We start from the raw sequence: 19,691 nt of genomic DNA, 5'->3' as shown, positions 1-19,691 counted from the left end.
TGCGCGTCTTCTAATCGCCTAACCGGCTGCCTGCAATTTCCAGATCAAACAGTTACGCAATCGGAAACTGATTGCGATTTAACATGGTCAAATTACGCGGCTAATGATCGACTGATCATGACTACTCGGCGCAGTTGCTAATGCAGAGCTCCTTCATCAGATATTGATTACTAGGATTAGTGGCCGTCCTTCGCGGCGATCGTTATGATCTTCGGTATGAATATCCGACACCTAACATGAATCATCTAATCTATACGGGAACGCGACGGATTGATTTGAGAAAAAGGGTTATCGATGCGTGTGCGAGAAATCTTTAGATTTTGTTAAAATTTTGTTAAAGTTCTATTAAAATTTTGTTGAAATTTTATTGAAATTTTTTTGAAATTTCATTGAAATTTGTTCGAGTTAATTAATGGTATAATAATATGCAAACTCGTTCGTTATTATAATCGAATTGTTAACGATTGTTGTACCAAATGCATCACTGTAAATGCATTGTTTCACGCCCACAATACAACCCAAAGGGAACAAAGAAAGAGGTAAGTAAGCGATATGATTTCTCAATGCAGGATATCTTAAAAGATCTAAAATATGATGCGAATAAATCCTGCGAGCTCTTCAGAATATCAATTCGTACATTTCACTTTGAAATTATGAAAAATTTTTATGAAGAATAGGTAAGTACAAAAGTCGATACGCAATTATTTACCGTCTTCGAACACTGCTGTATTTAACAATTTTATATAAAACGCATTATTTATAAGTATTTCTGACATAAATATTTCCCTATACTTATCAAAGAATTCATGTTAACTCTTTGTACTCGATGCCATTTTAACCTCAAATTCAAAACTATTTTGGATGATTCTCAGTATCTTGTATATTTTATACGACTTATTGCTGTAATTTATGCTCACGAAATTGAGGATTTATAACAATTATACTTTGAACAGTTTTTAAGAAATAAATAGATTTCGTAGCATAACAATTTTATTAAAACATTATATGATATGAGTGGTGCCTCAGAGTCACCACTCGAGTACAAAGAGTTAATAATTATTTACAATATCATTCTCATAATATTCCCCACAATGCTCAATAATAAAATAATAAAAAATCTAAAATCACTCAACTTTTTCTATTATTTTCTATTATTTATCGTATATGTCATTTCTTTGACTCAGCCTGTACTAAATACAATTAAAAATTACGTCTCAGGACATAATCATACATCCGTTTAATTCCGGGCACGAGGAGGAATGATTTCCGAAGTTGCAACGATCCGCGCAAGAACGAATTAATTAGCTTGCTCCGACGTATTGCCCAAACAAGCATCCCTGTAACCGCGGCCTAAATTGGGCTACAAAGCGTGCGCGCTATAACATTAGTTTCTGTTTCTGCGTGCCGCCATGTGTTCCCCATTTTCCTTTGATCCTTTCGCCGCGGATGGGAACAGGCGAAAAGCAGCGACATTTAACCTCTTAACCGACTGACTTTCCACTTACCAGCATTTACAAAGACCGAGCCCAACGCGGTAAAACCGATCTCCATAAATACTGCGACGTAACAGAGTGGAGGAACTGTTGGATGGCTTCCTTTACTGCATTGTGTCGTATGGTATTTATACTGTTCGTGTTTAGTATTGTGTTCTAGTATTTGTACTGCCATTAGAGAATAGTGAATAGTAAATACTATTTACTATTCACTATTTACTATTGATAGTAAATACTATTTACTATTCACTATTTACTATTGATAGTAAATATTAAATACTGTTTACTATTTGTTATTTACTATAAACACAATTTACTATTAATAGTAAATAGTAAACAGTATCTTCTAATAATATAAACATTTAATAAAATAATACCTCCAAATAGTATTAAAAAAAATAAAAAAGTATTTACTTACACATACACTTCAGTGACCACTACTTCCTATTAAATTATTCTAAATATAAACAATTAATTTAAGTAAATCAATCATTCTTGTAGACTATAAAATAGAATATAAAATATTTTCCCATAGCTTACCTATTCATTTGATACTATTTAAAATTATTCGAATGAAAAATTACTCGAACATGTACAATGAATAATGAATTTTTTAAATAAAATATTCGACTAGAAGAAATTCACTTTAATAATTATCCTAGATGCTCAATAACTAGTAAACGAAACATACAGGATCCCGTTTAATAATTTCAAAAAAGAAACATGGAGGATCAAGGAGGAGGCTCTCGTCGTCGCGTTTCAGCGACGTTACCGGGTCGATTAGGTTAGAGCCTAACACTGCCAGATACGCGGCGAGTAGAATCGCGGGTGTAACGCGAAGTAGAAGCACGAAGTACTTACAGTCGCCGAGTGGATACGATCTGGATGGCGGAAGGTGTCCTTGACTTCCACGAATTGGATGAACCTCGTGATAAGCTGCTCTCGCGTCTTGGTAACTGTTCTGCCTCTGTCCCCGATAGTTTTGAATCGCGTACGCCCCGGAGAAGATCCTCGTGTACCTCAAATAGCATCCGCTCGGTATCTGCCACTGGAAATGGAATTAGGTGACATAGTTGGCGTCCTTCGGTTCCCCCGTTAATTCGACGCGGAAGATGCGCCCACCTCCTCCCCCTGTCCCCCTTCACTTACTGCGTAAACGGTGGATGGTATCGGTTGCGGTGGCCTGTCCGGACACATCAGCATCCTTCTCCTATAGTGTCGCGGCTAAATCATGAAATCAGATTAAACGGAGTGGGTTTCCTGATCTCGACGAGCGCGGATCAAAGACCCTGGCTGACCCTGTTTTTGGCGTACGGATAAATCTGGATGAATTTCGGCCCCGAGGATTTTGGGGTATGGCTGTGTCGGGGCACTCGGACTGTAGAGGATGTATAAGAGTATTTTGTTCCGTCGTAGATGCATTTTATACCTCTGCATCGATGGAGATTTGGTAAAAATTGTTGCTGGAAAATTGACTTTGTGCGACATTTCTCAAGATCAAATTTTGATATTATTGCAATATACTATAGTACTATACTATACATGCAATATACTATAGTACTATACTATACTATACATGCAATATACTATGGTACTATGCTATACTTGCAATATACTATAATACTATACTATACATGCAATATACTATGGTACTATGCTATACTTGCAATATACTATAATACTATACTATACTTGCAATATACTATAGTACTCGTCAGGGGGAAATAGTCTCAGAGGAACCATAAGTCTCAAGACAATCCTTGATATAAAAAATGGTGTTATACCTTTTGTTCAAAGACCCTTTTTTTATCTTGCACGAATATTTGGGGGTTAATTTCTATGTAATGTGAATTTATGAAAGAAAAATTACAAAATTTAAAAAAATTCTAAATTAGAAAGTATCCCTCGTAAATGAAATGATTTTTTGATCTCTAATCGATTATCACTGGACTATGAATCATTATGCTAACAAAGTTGAATTTGTTCTCTCCGAGTTACTGATATAATAAAAACCTATCCATGAAAGATCATTTCCAATGATCATTCAAATGATATAATAATTGTCACTATTAAAATAAAAAATTTCCCATCTGAGATGTCCGAGTCCCATTTGTTCGTCGTCTTTCTATGTAAGGATACGTATTTCCAGAAAAATCTGCAGTCTACTTCCGGGGGAGCGCAAGGAAAGGTATAATGAAAAGAAGCTCTATTGTGAAAGAAAATAGAATTCTATTGGTATTGAAATGCGCCAACGGGACTCCCGGACGGGCATCGGGCTTGATCACGCGGAAGAAATGTCGTCCGAGACTGTTAAGCGAACTGGTAAGCAATAGACTGCGATAATCTCTCGCGATCAACGGGGGGGAGAGAACGTGTTCCCACCGCCGCGAATCCAATCGGAGTGAACCGAATCGCGTGATTTATTAATTCGATGATACGTCAATTACGTAGCTAACGATTCGGCTATTGTGTACGGAGATAATCAAGTATTTAATTAATAGACATTCGAACGGCCGGCCGGCCGGTTAATTGATTTCCCATTGATACCGACGCAGCCGCGTTAGTAAAACAATCATGTAGTTGTCGATTAATTAAATTGCAAAATAACTCCTCTCCCTCCTCCCCCCCCCCCCCCCCTTGCCGACATCGCCGCGTTATAAAGTAAACGGTGGAGGCTGGTTTCGCGATCCAAACGCTTCCGAGCGTCGACGACACGAAAATTTCGTTCGACATTTAATTTTTGTAATAATTTAATTCCCTTAATGTAGAATACCCTTAATATAGCATATCTTTAATATCGAATACCCTTAATATAGCATATCCTTAATATAGCATACCCTTAATAGAGAGCATCCCTAATTTAATACCCTCGATATAAAAATGAATTAAAAATAATTTAATACACTTTCATACATTTGGGTCATCGGTGACTATAACATCGTATTTTTATTCCATTTTCTCCTAAAAATTTCATTCATCTTCTTTTTATTATTTAGTAGATGTTAAATTAATACTCCTTTTTGTACTTTCTATTTTGGGTCCTTTTTGTACTTTCTATTCTGGGTCCTTTATGACCCAGATATACCAGTTAACCTACTTTCAACCTCCGTCTGCAAATTTCACTGAAAATGTCAGCAGATACGAATTTTAAAAATTGACAACTTTTGCATACAAGTGAAAAATAAAATATCGAACACGCGCCATGAAAATCTATCAACGCGCGTTTTTTTTTTACAGTAATTAATACACGATTCATGTAGATTGTCCTGTGGAGAATATTACTCCGGAACTCGTTCGTTCGTCGACACGCTGCTGCATTTATTGTTCGAAAATATCGCAACGAGAACAGTGGGTTGAGAAAAAAAGGTTATGTTACTATTTTGAAAACACACAGGTTCTGTACACAGCGCGCAATATGGCGTGTCGTTAGCCCGATAGAAATAGCGAAACCATGGCATTTCTATACGAGTTTCGTATGTATGCCTATTCATTTAGCTTGACACACTGTAAACAAATGCATTTACAGTGGAGGACAAAATTGTGTCGACGCTTTTGAAATGGTACAATTTTCTTAGAACTAGTTTAAACGATTTGTATTTGTCTGTAAATGTAAGACAGACTAGACTAGACGTTTCACTGTATAATAATTCAAATATTTTCCTTTAAATGATACTATTACTTAGAATAACAAAATTAAAAAGATCTGCAAGTTTTTATATTAAATATAAATCATCGAAAAGTTCCAAATGCATTTTTTAAAGTTTCATTACAGATTCCGATAAAAATGTGAAAAGACGACAGTTTTGTTACATTTTATTTATTCCAAGTAATAATAAACTATTTTGAATATTATATTATATTTTGATTAAAATATTTTCTTTCAAAGGACACTATTACTTAGAATAAAAAAATGCAAAAGATCTCTTATTTTTCATATTAAATATAAATCACCAAGAAGTACCAAATGCATTTTTTAAATTTTCATTACAAACTTAGCTAAAAAGTGAAAAGACGACAGTTTCGTTTTATTTATACCAAGTAATAATAAAATTAAAAAAAGGTATTTCAGTCATGGCACCGTGAATTAGTATCTCTAAAATTTGCAGAAAAATTTATTTAGACCAGTTTGAAAATTGTCAAACCATTTTAAAAATGTTGACTCGCTTCTGTATAACATTAAATGCTTAGACGGTAAAAATCTTTGCGAATCACGCATTGGAAAATACCAAAGGGGCCCGGAGTTGTTATTATAATTGACAGGAGGAGTAATACCGACGACTCCCGTCGCATTCCCTATAAACATCTTACCCACGTTTGAAATCGTATATTGGTCCCCGCGAAGATTGCATCCGACAAGTAAAACGCTTTCTAACTGCGGAAGCACGCGGAAAAATGCGGAAAAATGCGGAATTTGCGGCGGACCAGCGCGAGTTCCCCCCCACCCCTTCCGGCGCTTCCTTCGCTGTTACACGCCGGAATAGGTATTTCCATTACGAAGAAGGTATCGGTTTTTTCGAAGTCAAAGCCCGGTTATAAAGCGGTCCGCCGACGGCGCAGCCCGCCGCGGAATCTCCGCGCGTAAATTACGTAACAGGGGGGGCTAAGTGAGCGTCGGAAGTGTACGCCGAAATTTTCCGCCGTGGCAGGGTAGCTTCGCGCGGCTTCCGGCAAGCTTTTCGAATTTTTCCGGAACGGACACAGGCTGGCCCCGGGAAGATAGAGGAGCGCAAAGATCCCGCGACGCGGACCAGGGATTTCCGGATCATATAAAGTGCGCTTGTATTCGTCACTGTCGAATTATGCAATAGCGTTGGAATTTGGACGCGCCATTTTTGAAAGCTCAGCCCGCCCTCCCGGCCGCCACGTCTCCGCGTGAATAATTTTCCCATAAAATTTATGTGGCCGCGCCCGAGAGCGACCAGGTGATACACCGTGTGCTACGAATGGAATTCAGTTTTTTTTTTCAATGGCTTCTTGCCGTCGGTTTCGCGGACGCAATGCGAAATAACAGCGGGGCGGGGGGATACATGGAAAAACGCTTAGCTGCGTGTTTACGGTGGTTTAGGCGTTCGGTGCGTTGCCGCGGAAATTATTGTTAATTATTCGCACTTTGCGGCCTAGGTCGCTATTAAAAATTGTTGCATCGCGTTTTGAAATAATTTCGATGTTACCGAATTTCAATAATATAATAATTTTAAGGTAACCAAATTTCAATAATATAATAATTTTAGTATTATCAAGTTTTGTGTTCAAAGTTTTATTTTATATTTAATTTTATTTTTAAAGATAATTGTGTGAAAGCTATATGAATCGCGATATTCTATTTAATAAATATGCATCGCTGCTTAAAATGCACAAAATTATATAAAATGGAAATAGTGTAAGTAGAAAAGCTATCTGGTAATGTATACTTATTCAAATATTTTCTTAAACGTTGACGATATTTATATTTTCTTAACTTTTGTCCATGAGCATATCTTCAAATTTTGATTCGATTATAAATAAAAGAATATATTTAATAAATAGCGCATATAATCTTCACCGCAAGATTGACGGTATCATTACTCCTGGAGAATATTCCTAACAAAATAACTTGTTTAATACGAACTTCATTCCGTCAATTCGCAATAAAATAATCATTTTCCAACTTCTTCCAACAAATTCTTACAATGAAAGAAATCCCGATCACATCGCCTACAAAACGAACGTGGCGGTGGATCAAAGCCGTTCGTCGATAAAAATAAATCGTATGAATGGAGCATAATTAATTACGCGGGGCGAACTTATCAAATATAAGACCGCCTCCATCGTTCCGCGTGTATGCAAATACATAATTAAACCGGACTGATTATAAATTCATGAAATTCCAATTTCGCGCGGTTCCCGTGTGCAATTTAATTGGTTCGGCATCTAAAAATTGATTTCCCGATGTAATTTCGCTTCGATCGCGTTTCTCCGCGACGCCATACGTTCGACACCCTTGTTAATAATTTCTTGCCGCTAATCCGTGCACCGAACAACCCATCCTCCCGACGAGAATTGCGCGAACCATCGCGAGCGTCGCTGGAAAATCGTTTCGCGGCAGCTGCGCGAACGGCGGGAACGCGTTCCTTTGAAACGGATAAATAAACGTTCGCGGTTCGGTTGTAACCGTAGCGAGGAGGAGATCGTTAAATAATTCCTGAAACGTTGAATCCAGTGATAATCGAGACTCTATCCAGATAACGACGCGTAGAACATTACGTTCTATCCGCGGCGATAGTCGCGGAATGGTAGACGGTGCTTCGGGGTGGCGGAGAAGGGAGGAGGTGGAGGAGGAGTTGGAAGGATACGAAACGAGCAAAACAAAGTTATGTTTCTGGATGGAAGAGAGGAACCCAGCCAGGATTTCACCCGTTTACAATGGTTATCCGGTTTTGCGCGGATAACTCGGGCGCAGCGCGGTTCCCTTTCAGCTCACCTCGGAATCTCGATGATACTCGGATTCTGAAAATGTACGGGACACCAGATAAGTTCGATTAATCGTTTTCTATCGCGCACGATCGACGTTATCGAGACGACGTCCTACCGGACCCCCGGACGACAGCATAATTCTTTCCTTATCGGCGCGATTCATCTCGGGACTGTTTCATCGGCGGGGATCGCATCCATCCCCCCGGAATCCATTACGCCGAATTGATCGGCGCGAGCCAATTAAATATTTGCTCGCCTCGCGCCGGAACCGAGCAATTTTAGTTCCGCGCGCGACACGCGGGAAATTACGCGAGCCTCGATCGCGGTTCCTCGCGCGGAGTGAAACTTTTCCGCGTCGGTCGGGGGTTGCTAGAGTTGAACAATTTATTTAATTTGTTACTTTACGGTTCTTACTATTTTTTAAGAGTCGAAAAGGTAAATTGACAAATGTAAAAGGAAGAAAGAAATTTTCAAATAGAAAATTTAAAGATCGTGGATATTGGTTAAGATTGTATCCTTTTTAATTTGATTCTTCTGTGGTTAGAGAGACGATAAGTTAAATAGAGTGTAATTTTTACAAATATCTAGTAGTAATAGTAATTTTTACAAATATCTAGTAGCAATAGTAATTTTTACAAATATTTAACAGTATTAATAATTTTTACAAATATCTAATAGTAATAATAATTTTTACAAATCTCTAATAGTAATAGCAATTTGTACAAATATCTAAGCTACGTTCATCAATATTTCTTTTCTGTTATTTATGGTACAGGAATACGGAAACGCGACGTTTTCTTAAATAGTTCAAATATCGCTGAAAATGTAAAAGTTCGGTCGAGCGTACAATTACAACAGCACCGTATATTCCCGCGTGTTTTGCATACTTTTCATGCATAAACGCCGCGCTCATTTTGCATATTTATCGCGCGCGAACATCCGCGGTCCGGTTACAACAAAGTCGCGCCCGAAAGGGTCGATCTCGTCGCGGAGCCGACGCGGACGGTCAGCGCGCGGAACACGCGTCGCGCCGTAACGCGCGGAGACAGAAGGCATTCCTTATCGGCGTTTACACGCGATCAGCGGCCGGCCCGTTCGCTGGAACTTATCAATATCCCACGGCGGCCGTGCACATTGTACACGGTTGGACGTCGCGTTTCTCGATATCATCGATCACACACACACACACACACACACACCACATGGCTCTGGCCACGCGGCCGACTTCGTTCGTATTACATAAATTTACCTCGCACGTGTATCGAGAAATGGCATTCTGCTCGATTTCCGGCTGCGTCGGAAGCGATGTAGCGCACGTTGTGAACGCCGGGGTACATCAGTTGTCCGGGTTCCTGCGGCGGGACACACACAGAGAGGGCACACATTGCGCCGGTTAAACTATCGGCGCGGGTGGCGCGCGGGAACTGGTCTCCTTTTGAGATTGAAATACGAACGTTCCCCGCCGCCGCCGCGATAACACGGCGAACGGGATTATTATCTAAAGTGCGAGCGCGCGACGGAGTTCCGTTTCCATCGCGCCCGCGACCAGCTTATCGGTCGATAACTTACCGTTCCCCTGACCACCCGCAATTTCTCCACTTGAATTCGAAATCAACCGGGCCGCGCCCCCCGCGCGACTCTCCGCTCGCCATTCAGCAGCGTCGATTAAATTCCGCTCCTTCCCGATTCCTTTTTTCCATCCCCCCCTTCCCCTATCCCTTTTTCTTCATTATGATTTCAGAACTTCACACCCGAATGCTATAATTACGGGACTATCGATCCGAACCGGTCGGAATTATTTTAATCAGACTAATGGCCAGATTAACGGACCGCCCATTTTACAATGTTCCGCGGTCTAGAAAATATCGGACCGTCCGGTTTCGATTTCTATGTAAAATAATTGTTTATATAGTATTATTATATTATTATATAAATACTCGGTAATAAGGTGACTCAGAAAGACTAGATTCGATGTTTAAGTTACCTGTCTTTTGACGAGTAATAATCGTTATGGAAGGCGATTTATTCCAATAATAATTAATTGATTAATAATTATAGTTACTAGTTATAGTAACTATAATTATTTAATTAAACTATAGTTACTAGTAATATAATCACCAATACATATTAGTATATGTATAATAATATTATTACCAATACCAATAACGTAATCGATTAGAAAATTGATCACAGAATTACCAATACAAATTACTATTCAATACTAACTACTATATAGTCACAATGCCATTACCAATAGCGATAACTCTATAATAATATAATCACCAATAGCGATAACTCTATAATAATATAATCACCAATACCGATTACTATATAACAATACAATCACAAATACGAATTATTCAATCAATCACAAAATAGATCACAGAGTAGTCAACTACCGGGCAATACCGAGAATCGACGTTCAATAAAAAATTCCGCCCCGAATCGGCGTATTTTACAAACGCGGCGAATACAGGATCGACGGGCCGCGTAATTAAGGCCGCGGGAGTTTCGAGGAGGCTCCCCGGGGTATAAAAGATCAAAAATAGCCGGCACGCGGGTGGGGAAGGATTGAAACCGAACCCCGATTAATCGCCGCGAGACCCTTTAAGTCGTATCAACTCCCGGGAACGAAAAGGACGAAGAAAGGAGCGTAATCCTCTCGCGCCGCCCTTTTTTTCTCGGTTTCTTTTCAGCGACGCCCGCCGTCGTCGCGGCCCCGGTCACCGGTTTCGTGCCCGGGACACGATAGGGTAATTAACGGACGGCACGTCGGCCGGAGATAACCGCGAGATTGCTAAGTTCGATCGTTAGTGCGGAAGTTTTAATAAACCCCTTGCAAGGAGAAAAAAAGGCGGAGCGGCGGGAGGTTTGGGGGAGGGGGCGGGGGGTGTCGGTCGTTTTTACGGGGCGGCGCGCGACGGAGCGCCGAAACCAGCGTTGGGCGAGATCTTGTTCCGGTGACCGTTGTAAGAGGCGTAGACTCGATTGATGGAATTATTGTCGAATGAACAGTCGTATGAAAATTTGTTTACGTAACAATTTACGAGAATATGATTTTAGTTTGGAAATCAATCGGCGTGAGAATTTGTTCATATAGAAATTCGTACGAAAAATCGATTCGAATCGTTGTGGTGGAATGTAATGGATTTTATTCATGGTTTGTCGAGTTATTTTTTATATATTCTGTTTTTCAATCGCTGATTCGATTTGTTTTTTAGGCAAATTGTTTATTGGGGAACAAGTAATATTTTTCTTGAACCGTTTACTGTTGTTCGCATTATCATTCGGATAATGAATTATTACGTTAAAGAATTAGTATATACAAAGAATTATTTTTTTGAGAATTTAGAATTATTCAATTGTTCAAGTAGAGAATTATTATATAAAAAGAATTAGTCAAACAGAGAAATATCGTATACGAAAAATTATTCAAATATTACCATGTACAAAGCATTATTCGATTAAATAAATAGAACAATTTACTACAAATAATGAACAATATTTATACGACTAAAAACAATTCCTTTGGATAATTATCTTACATATTTATTCCAAAAAATTCGAGTAACGCCCAACTCTGATTTAAATGAGAATATTCGTGAAAGGAAAAGGGGTGGGGGTGAGAACGTGTAAAAAGTAACCGTTCGAAGTTGTTACAATGTGATCTATCTAATAAAATTCAAAATGTTTCGTATGAAACATTTTTTGAAATAAAGAATAATTGTGGAGATAATTGCAATTATTAATTAAAATAGATCACCCTGTATTAAATCTACTGTACATTATATGTACATATTATGTTACAAGGCACAATTTATATCATACATATTTATATAATATTTCATTATCTATTCATTATTATATCATATTATATGCCTATAATATATAGTATGTACCTTGTAACAGTAATTAGAATTTTTCGGCTCCCCGTAACCGTTCCAAGAGACGAAACCGATATGAAAACTGTTCCCGACCCTCGGTGAGAGGGGTTACGACTGTGAAATAAAGGTAGGGGCGCGGCCCGCTAAAGCGTCATCTTGCCGAGATCAAACGGTCGAAATTTCGCGGGGAAACGGAGACGCGCGACGGGGAAGGGCGCCGACCGGGATTACACTCGAACTCGATGTCTCTCTGCTCACCCTCGTTTTGTAGACCCGCTCGACGCCGACGTTGTCGGTGAACGTTGCCTCCTGCCAGAATATTAAGCGATTTCGTTCGCCGGGGCTTAGTCGCACTTCAAAGGACATCGGGCACGTCGAAACTTTCGGATTCTCGGTGTCTGGAAATGATAATATAATCAGCCGTCAGTACGGCAAACAAATTGCGCTCGGTTTTCGGTACTCTCGGACCACGACCAGTCCGTCCCCTGGCAAACCATCCGAGCACCGTGCCGGGGTCACCGACGACTCGAAATACTATCTCGTTTTTGAAAAAAAAAACGTGTACGCACGCAGTGAAAGAAGTTATTTGAACGCAGAGTGTCGGTTCGAGTCAAAAGTGACTGTGGCACAGTTCTCTTCTTCTCTTTGATGCGGAACTTAAAGGGTTAAGCCTTGCACGGGCAATGGGGGTTTTATGGTCGTTTGGCAAGTACTCGGGTATACGATCTATTTTATTATGAATTGTAATTAATTTTAACTATGCAATTTTTACTGATTTTATAATTTTTTTGTAATTTTCTCTATGTAATTTTCACTACGTAATTTTCACTCCTTGTCATTGTTACTGCATAATTGTCACTCTTTGTAAGTTTCACTGCATAATTTTCACTCTTTGTAATTTTCACTCCATAATTTTCTCTCTTTGCAATTTTCACTGCATAGTTTTCACTCTTTTTAATTTTCAGTACAATGCACGCTGTTGAACAATTCGAGTGAAAAGTATATTTAAAATGCAACTTACTGATTCAGTAGATAAATTTTTGTAAAAATTGCAATTTGTCGAAATGACGGAATAATATTGAAAAACCTAATATTGTATACCTGTAAAATCTGTAAATGATAAAACATTTCATACAAGTGCAGAAAATTTTGTCTCGTGTCACGCTTAATCAAAATCAAATGTATTTTCTGCTCGTTACTATGACACGACAACCTGCGCCGCGAATTCTCAAATTTGCCCGCGTTTCAATGACTGCGTTTTATTTCAGAAAACATTACAACCGCCGGAGATTGTTAACGATAAAAATTTAGGAGTGACGGTAACGAACGTAATTTTTGAAACGCTTGCCAAAAATTGGGTCAACGAAACGGCGGGCCATTTATCTGACAGTTCTCGACCCTAGAATCTGCAACAAAATAAATTCATGTAAAAATATAATATAGTTAAAAAAGATCAAACTAGATGGCAAGAATCCTCAGGAAACCTTAGCAATTATTTACAAGAAGGTTTACAGAAGTTTTTACTTCAGCAATTTTTAGCGAAGAAGTTTGTTCATTATCCGGCACTTTTATTTACCGCAAACACGAGGTAGGAAACTTTTATTGCTTTATACAATGTTTATGAGCTCCGTACTGACTCTTGGAAGTAGGATAACTATACGAATCACTGTGATACTATACTACTATTTGCTATAATATAATATTTGTTATAATTTTCGCAGCAATTACATTAGTTATTATCGACTATATTATATTATTATTAACTGCAATATTTCTTCTAATTTATCTTGACGTAATAAATATTACTTTATTTCATTAAAGAATTATACGTTCTGTATAAAAATAATAAAAAAAAGTTTGAGAACAATATAAATAGCGTAAAACGATTAGGTGATCGAGACAAAAGAAAAATGCTCTCATTTTTACGTTTTATAAATAATATATCTCTTAATTCGACACAAACACGAGATCACCAATCTGTTCCTTCAACGAGAATACATTCGGGTCAACAAATTTATTTTTACCTATTTTAATCTCAGAAATAATACCGTAGCGAAGCATATCTGCCGCGGTAAAAGTTACACTGACACATATAATTCTGGAACGAATTTTTAAAAAAACCGCCTATATCGAGTCCTCGCGCCGCATCATCCGCCAACGATCGCGTCCAGTCTAATTGCCGGTCGCCGCCGGGGGGGAAATTCTATCGGCAGCCGAAGTACACCAAAAAAAACTCAGCGTTAAACGACATTAAGCTGAACCGTCGGCAAAAAGCATTCCGCGCCGGTTTCGCACGGCCCGTGGAACAAATTGTACTCGATCCGAACGAATTTCCCAGCCGGTTCCAATTGCAATTATAGATGGGTCCGGTGCGACGCCGATGTCCCGCCTCTATTCACCGGCGCCGGGTGCATACAAGTTTATGATCTCTAATTAAACTGGACGCGCGGAGCCGGCCGGAGTGCGATCTGTTCGTAGCCCTGATCCGCGTTACGAAATGCCCAGCTAAGGCGGCGTGACACAATTAAAAGTTTCGGGAATCCGATTTAATAGTCCGGCGAGATCCTTCACTGGTCCCCGCTTACGTCAGAGAGAAGTTAGCTACCTCGACCGCTGGACACCGGACGGGCATTTATCAGAACGAGTGAAATTGAAATAGTTCCTTAATCGTGGTTCTTTCTAATTAAATACTTGGCCGGCGACGCCGCCGCCACTGACGCCCACGTGGTATCGCCGGACTCTTCTATTCCCGTTTCTTTTCATCGGCCGGCAACACGGGACGCCGAACTGGGACGACCAGATTTTCCGCAGGTCTACAATTTCGAATTCGATTCTCGTCAAAGTTACCAGAATTGGGTTAATGGATCTGTAACGCCGAGTGTAATGCCTGCGGAAGACCGCACATCGGCTACATGTACTAGGCAAGTTTCCATAATCTCTGTGCTCGACGATCTTTGTATTAAATTGATAGAAAAGTTAATCAGGTGGCGGAAGAATATTATTATTAAGGGCAGTCGAGCAACAAATTCAATCATTTGACTTTGAAGAATAATTTTATAGAATTTATTACGAGGTTTGCATATCATTATTATTTCGTTTTGTCGTTTATTATAGGACCATAAGTGAAACAGATTTTTGCAACAGTTTCACTGTTTTTCTATGTTGCAATAAAACAGCCATACGATAAATATAAATATTCTTTTGTCTTCTAAAAAGTTATTACAAATGGCAACAATCAGTCATTGTAACTGTGATGAAAATGATACGACGAGGGAATAATTGTTCACTTCTTAATAATTTCAGATATTATTAAAATAGGAATTTTAACAATTTTTTACAACCGCTTATTTTATAGCTCGTGCTTCCACTTCTGCATGTTCATTAATTCTATTAACGAATTTTATTGACAACATGTTACTCCGTTCCATTCGACAGATCGGCAAAAGGAAGTCGCGCGCAACAAATTCAGCGTTTATTTTTGTAAAGAGCATCCGTCGAGCTCGTATTTTCAAATGCGCGGTAGATTCAATCACGTGACAAATTTCCCAATATTTACAGAAGCACTTTTGTTTGTAGAATGACGGATTGTTTTTCAGGTAGCGTTTACGAGTCGAAGCTGCGCAATCTGTATTTCTACAGGATGTCGCAGAAATGTTTAACAATCGGGAAATACCTTTACAAAAATGTTCTCCGAGGCATCATTAAGAAGTTATTAACAAAAAAACATTGACCAACGAGTGGCGAGCACGGCTGACGTTAGGCGACCGTGCCAGTAAGCGAAACTAGGCTTCGCCCGCTCGTTGGCTCGGCGGCCTCGCGTCAGCGGAGCTCGCTTCTCATTGGTCAATGTTTTTCGTTAATAACTCGTAAACAATACCTCGGAGAAAATTTTTGTAAAGGAAAAAGTTCCTTACGATGACCTAAACTATCTCTCATTACTAAATTAATAGACATTTTTACAATATCATATACACAGTGGCGTAATATACAACACCATCTATATTACATACATACGAACGATGAAAACGACGGTAACAACGACGAGAACGGCGGTAACAACGTAGAAAAAGTAACGTCCTGTCCCCGTATCGTCACTTGGCAAACACCATTCTGCCAGCTGCTCCAATGCAAACATTCCCATAATAAAACACAAGACCGTATGTATTTCCACACTCTCCGTTCCCGTCGTCGTCGTCGTCGCTGGGATCGTTTATCGCAGCTCGAACGTAAACGTGCGTACACGCTGGGACGACTAATGGGGGTCCCCGAATGCCCCGGGGTGTATCGCGGGAAATGAAGCCAGGGAAACTTTCCTTCTTTTGCAGCCGTGATTTCAAGGCGACGATTTTTCCGGCACACGTTCGCCCGATAAACAACACCGACGCGGTACACGGCGCTGTTTTAATCGTCGTAATTAGTCCGCTAAGAAACTCTGGGGAACAGTTATGGCAGCGGTGCTGTTTCTCCACGGGGGTAGCCAATTATTGCGCCTGTTATTTACTTCCGAGCGCGACTAATGTTTAACGTGTAAGACGTGTCACGGTTTTCATTCGATTTTAATTGATTTGTTAGATGGTACAATTAAGTGTATAAAAAGCGGAAGCTCTTGAAATAAGAATGATGTTATTTTAAGTTTTTGTCTATTCATTAATTTTGTATATTATTCATTTTATTTTTATTTTTATTTAATTTGCATTTAAAATTTAATTTGTATTTGCTATTTAAAAATTATATAATGATATTAGAGTTTACAGTGGCTCAATGTTAAATTTTAATTTTTAGTTTCATTTTATTTATTTTATTAAATAAAAATTGTGCTGGATTATAAATAATGTAAATATTATAGTTAACCCCTTGCTGTACCATTTTCTTCACGGTCACTGCGATTAGGAATTTTTCAATTGTCACAATTTCATAGAACAGACAGAACATTAATGTTTATTTCGTGCCTGAATTTACTTGTATGCTTAAATATTAATAATAAATGATTAGAATTGTATTCCAATTTTAAAGAGCAGAATAACATTAGCATTTATTACTGGTAATTTCCATCGCGTCTCGGACTCGTGAAAGTACGGTAAGTGGTTAAGAAAAATGATTTTTGATTCAGTGTTGGAACAGCATCGATGTCAAACGGTTGACATAAGAGCGAAGAACTAGCCACGGGGTACTGGCCCGGGTCTGGATCAACAAAGAGGCCTGTTTCGAGTAATTGCGTATCGACTGGCCCGATCCGTCCGGAGCCGTTGCACCTGTACCACGTTCGACCGCCTCTGTCCACCGGAAGGAACTTGCTTAAAGGGAGTTTCGCGAACTGCTGGAATGAGTAATTAAGCGGAACCCGGCTAAGTGCACTTTGCCGGCGGAGCCAAAGTTCTTCGTAGTATCGGGGACCCCTCCCCGTTACGAATGCAACCGTTCGCCGCCGGTTTCGTTAACTGTCCTCTCTGACTCACGAAAAAGTTTCCTCTTATTACGATGATCGATCGTTAGGCCGGCCTCTCTCGCCCGCGTCGTTTGCACATCCACTCCTCCCCCACCACCCTCTTCACCGCCGACGCCGGGCCCACACACACACCACCCCTCGCCCCGTCACCGACATCTTTTACATTTCATCGTTCCATTTCTCTCCACGGCCGTGAGAGTGAATCGCGGTTTCGTAACTCGACCGATTGTTCGCTAATGTTCTTCGATCGGGCTCCGCCCGTTCTATTGGCGAACGCTTTTGTTTGTCTTCGGCTAAATGCTGCCACTGTTAACCTGCATCGCGCAGTTCCCAACAGAGGTGGGGAGGGGGGAGGAGAGACCGAGAGTTTGTCTTAGCACTGTGATTTTCTCCCTCGCGGGCCACCAGGGATAAACGAGCCTGAATTTCGTTTGCAGCCGATTGTTTGCGCAGATCGTTATGCCCGGCTGTGTTTAGGACGGGTCCTGGAACGTTTCTGAAAAGCAACTTTTTTAACATAACCTCCTTTCATTGCTTTGGTAACTTGAATTGCTTATTAACAGATTTTCAGCGATTTTCAGCGATTTTTAGCGATTTTTAGCGATTTTATTATTAGCAGATTGCGAATTGCATTTGTTACAAAAATGAACGGATGAAACATCGAGCAATGAAAGTATCGGACAAATTAAAGAATATTCCATTTTCCTCAATTTATAAAAATCGTCGGAAGTAAAAATATATTTTCACTGAATTTCTGTAACTTATAATTAAATAGCGAGATTTATGCAATAATGACAGAATTAATTAAACGCTATTAGAAGACTTAGGAAATTTGATCGTAATATTTATCTTCGTATGGAATATAAATTTTTTAAGTTGACTGCAAGAAACAGAAGTGAAAGAAGAATACGCTACTCCTAATAATTTAACAACGCTGAAAATAGTATAATAATATTAGCAAATTTTATTTTTAACCTACTCATTTTTCCAATAAATATATAACCCCCCCAATTTATTTACAATACATTCCGCGTATACATCCGCAGTCCGCTCGCAAATTAAAAACAGCTATTACGTAATGATCCTCGTCCCGCGATCTATTTGTTAGCGGTCGCGCGCCCGATTCGGCTACTTTTAATATTCGGCCGTTCCATAAATGTCAAATGCCCCATATAAATTATACGCGTTGATTTGAAACCGGGCGTGCAAGTGTTTCTCCCGCGCGATATGAAAGGCAAAAAGGAAATTGCCGTGCCGCGATATCAAAGCCGCGCGCAGATTGTCTTTTCAATCCAACCGGTGTTATAAATGCCGCGTTCGATCGTCATGTGGGAGGGGGGAGGGGCGCGTTTAATTCGCGAAATATTGCCTGCCAAATTAATTTTCAACAATAGTTTCGGAGCGGCGGCTGTTGCGTGCCATTTCGTGTCGGAGACGCGTCGATTTGATTGGATAGTGTCGCGCGACCGGGAAAACTTTCCTGATCAAAATTTCTGCCGAAAAACTATCGAGCGATAATTATTTTAATGATTTCGACGATTCGCGATTTTCGCGCTGTATTATTTATTTATTCATTTTATTGGGCGATGTCGTTTTGGAATTGGGCAAATGAAATGATTTGTAATTAATTGCATTAAGCGTATGTTTGATTATGTAAAATTATAATAATATTTATAATTATTGTGTTATATAATTATAATTCATTTTTACGTCATTCTCGTTTTTATAGCCTTTTGTATTTTAATAATTGGCGTTTAAGAAATTAAAAGCTCTCAGGTATCTTGGAGGTGTAGATTTTATTTTGTAGTAGTTTAGACTGCAGGCTTTATGCATTTATTATAAAATCGACTATGTGAAATTCTAAATAAAATGTTAAAAACACCAATAAGTCAATTATTGAAATCATTAACACAAGAGAGTATGACACACTTACTGTATTTTGCTAGTAATGTACGATATTTTACATATATAATTTAACAATCGCCAAAATTACAGGACATGCGATAAAATTATTTATGATTTCATATAATTAAATAATATTTTTTTTCAAGAATGGCAGCTCCGTTACTTTGAGAATATTATCGTAATCGCGACTTGTTTTTTAGGTACGAATCCGACTGATTTGGTAGAATCTATCGATTTTTATACAGAGAAATAAAAGACCCTAACCTAACGTAGCCTGACAATTTCGTTAAAATTCGGCAGAATTCGCCTCGCACCCGGTTCCTTCTACGCCACCACCGTACGACGCCCGAATTGAATTTCATTGATTAATTACGCGCTCGCGGTTCGCCCGCGAGCCGATTGTAAATCGCGAAACGCGACGAATGTAATTGCAAATTCACTCGTTCGATTCGCGGATGCGCGTCAAGCGCCGTTCGGCCGTGATTCATCGGATTGTTTTCCGGGTAATTT

The 19,691-nt window shown here is 39.3% G+C and overlaps 1 protein-coding gene across 1 annotated transcript in view; it reads right to left on the bottom strand.

Annotated features, from left to right (window-relative positions):
• The window catches only part of LOC144476563 (uncharacterized), a 131,808-nt gene that overhangs the window by 28,989 nt on the left and 83,128 nt on the right, over nt 1-19,691 (bottom strand). The window contains exons 16-20 of the mRNA XM_078193661.1: nt 12,089-12,228; nt 9,196-9,298; nt 7,954-7,979; nt 2,643-2,717; nt 2,355-2,541 (exon numbers count right to left, since the gene is read on the bottom strand). Coding sequence (XP_078049787.1) covers nt 2,355-2,541; nt 2,643-2,717; nt 7,954-7,979; nt 9,196-9,298; nt 12,089-12,228 — 531 coding nt within the window. The remainder of the gene's footprint in view (nt 1-2,354; nt 2,542-2,642; nt 2,718-7,953; nt 7,980-9,195; nt 9,299-12,088; nt 12,229-19,691) is intronic.

The sequence above is a fragment of the Augochlora pura genome, chromosome 10 (genome assembly GCF_028453695.1).
Source record: "Augochlora pura isolate Apur16 chromosome 10, APUR_v2.2.1, whole genome shotgun sequence".
NCBI lineage: Eukaryota > Metazoa > Arthropoda > Insecta > Hymenoptera > Halictidae > Augochlora > Augochlora pura.
Note: the sequence above shows the minus strand (reverse complement) of the source record. Positions and strands in the feature narration are given on the sequence as shown.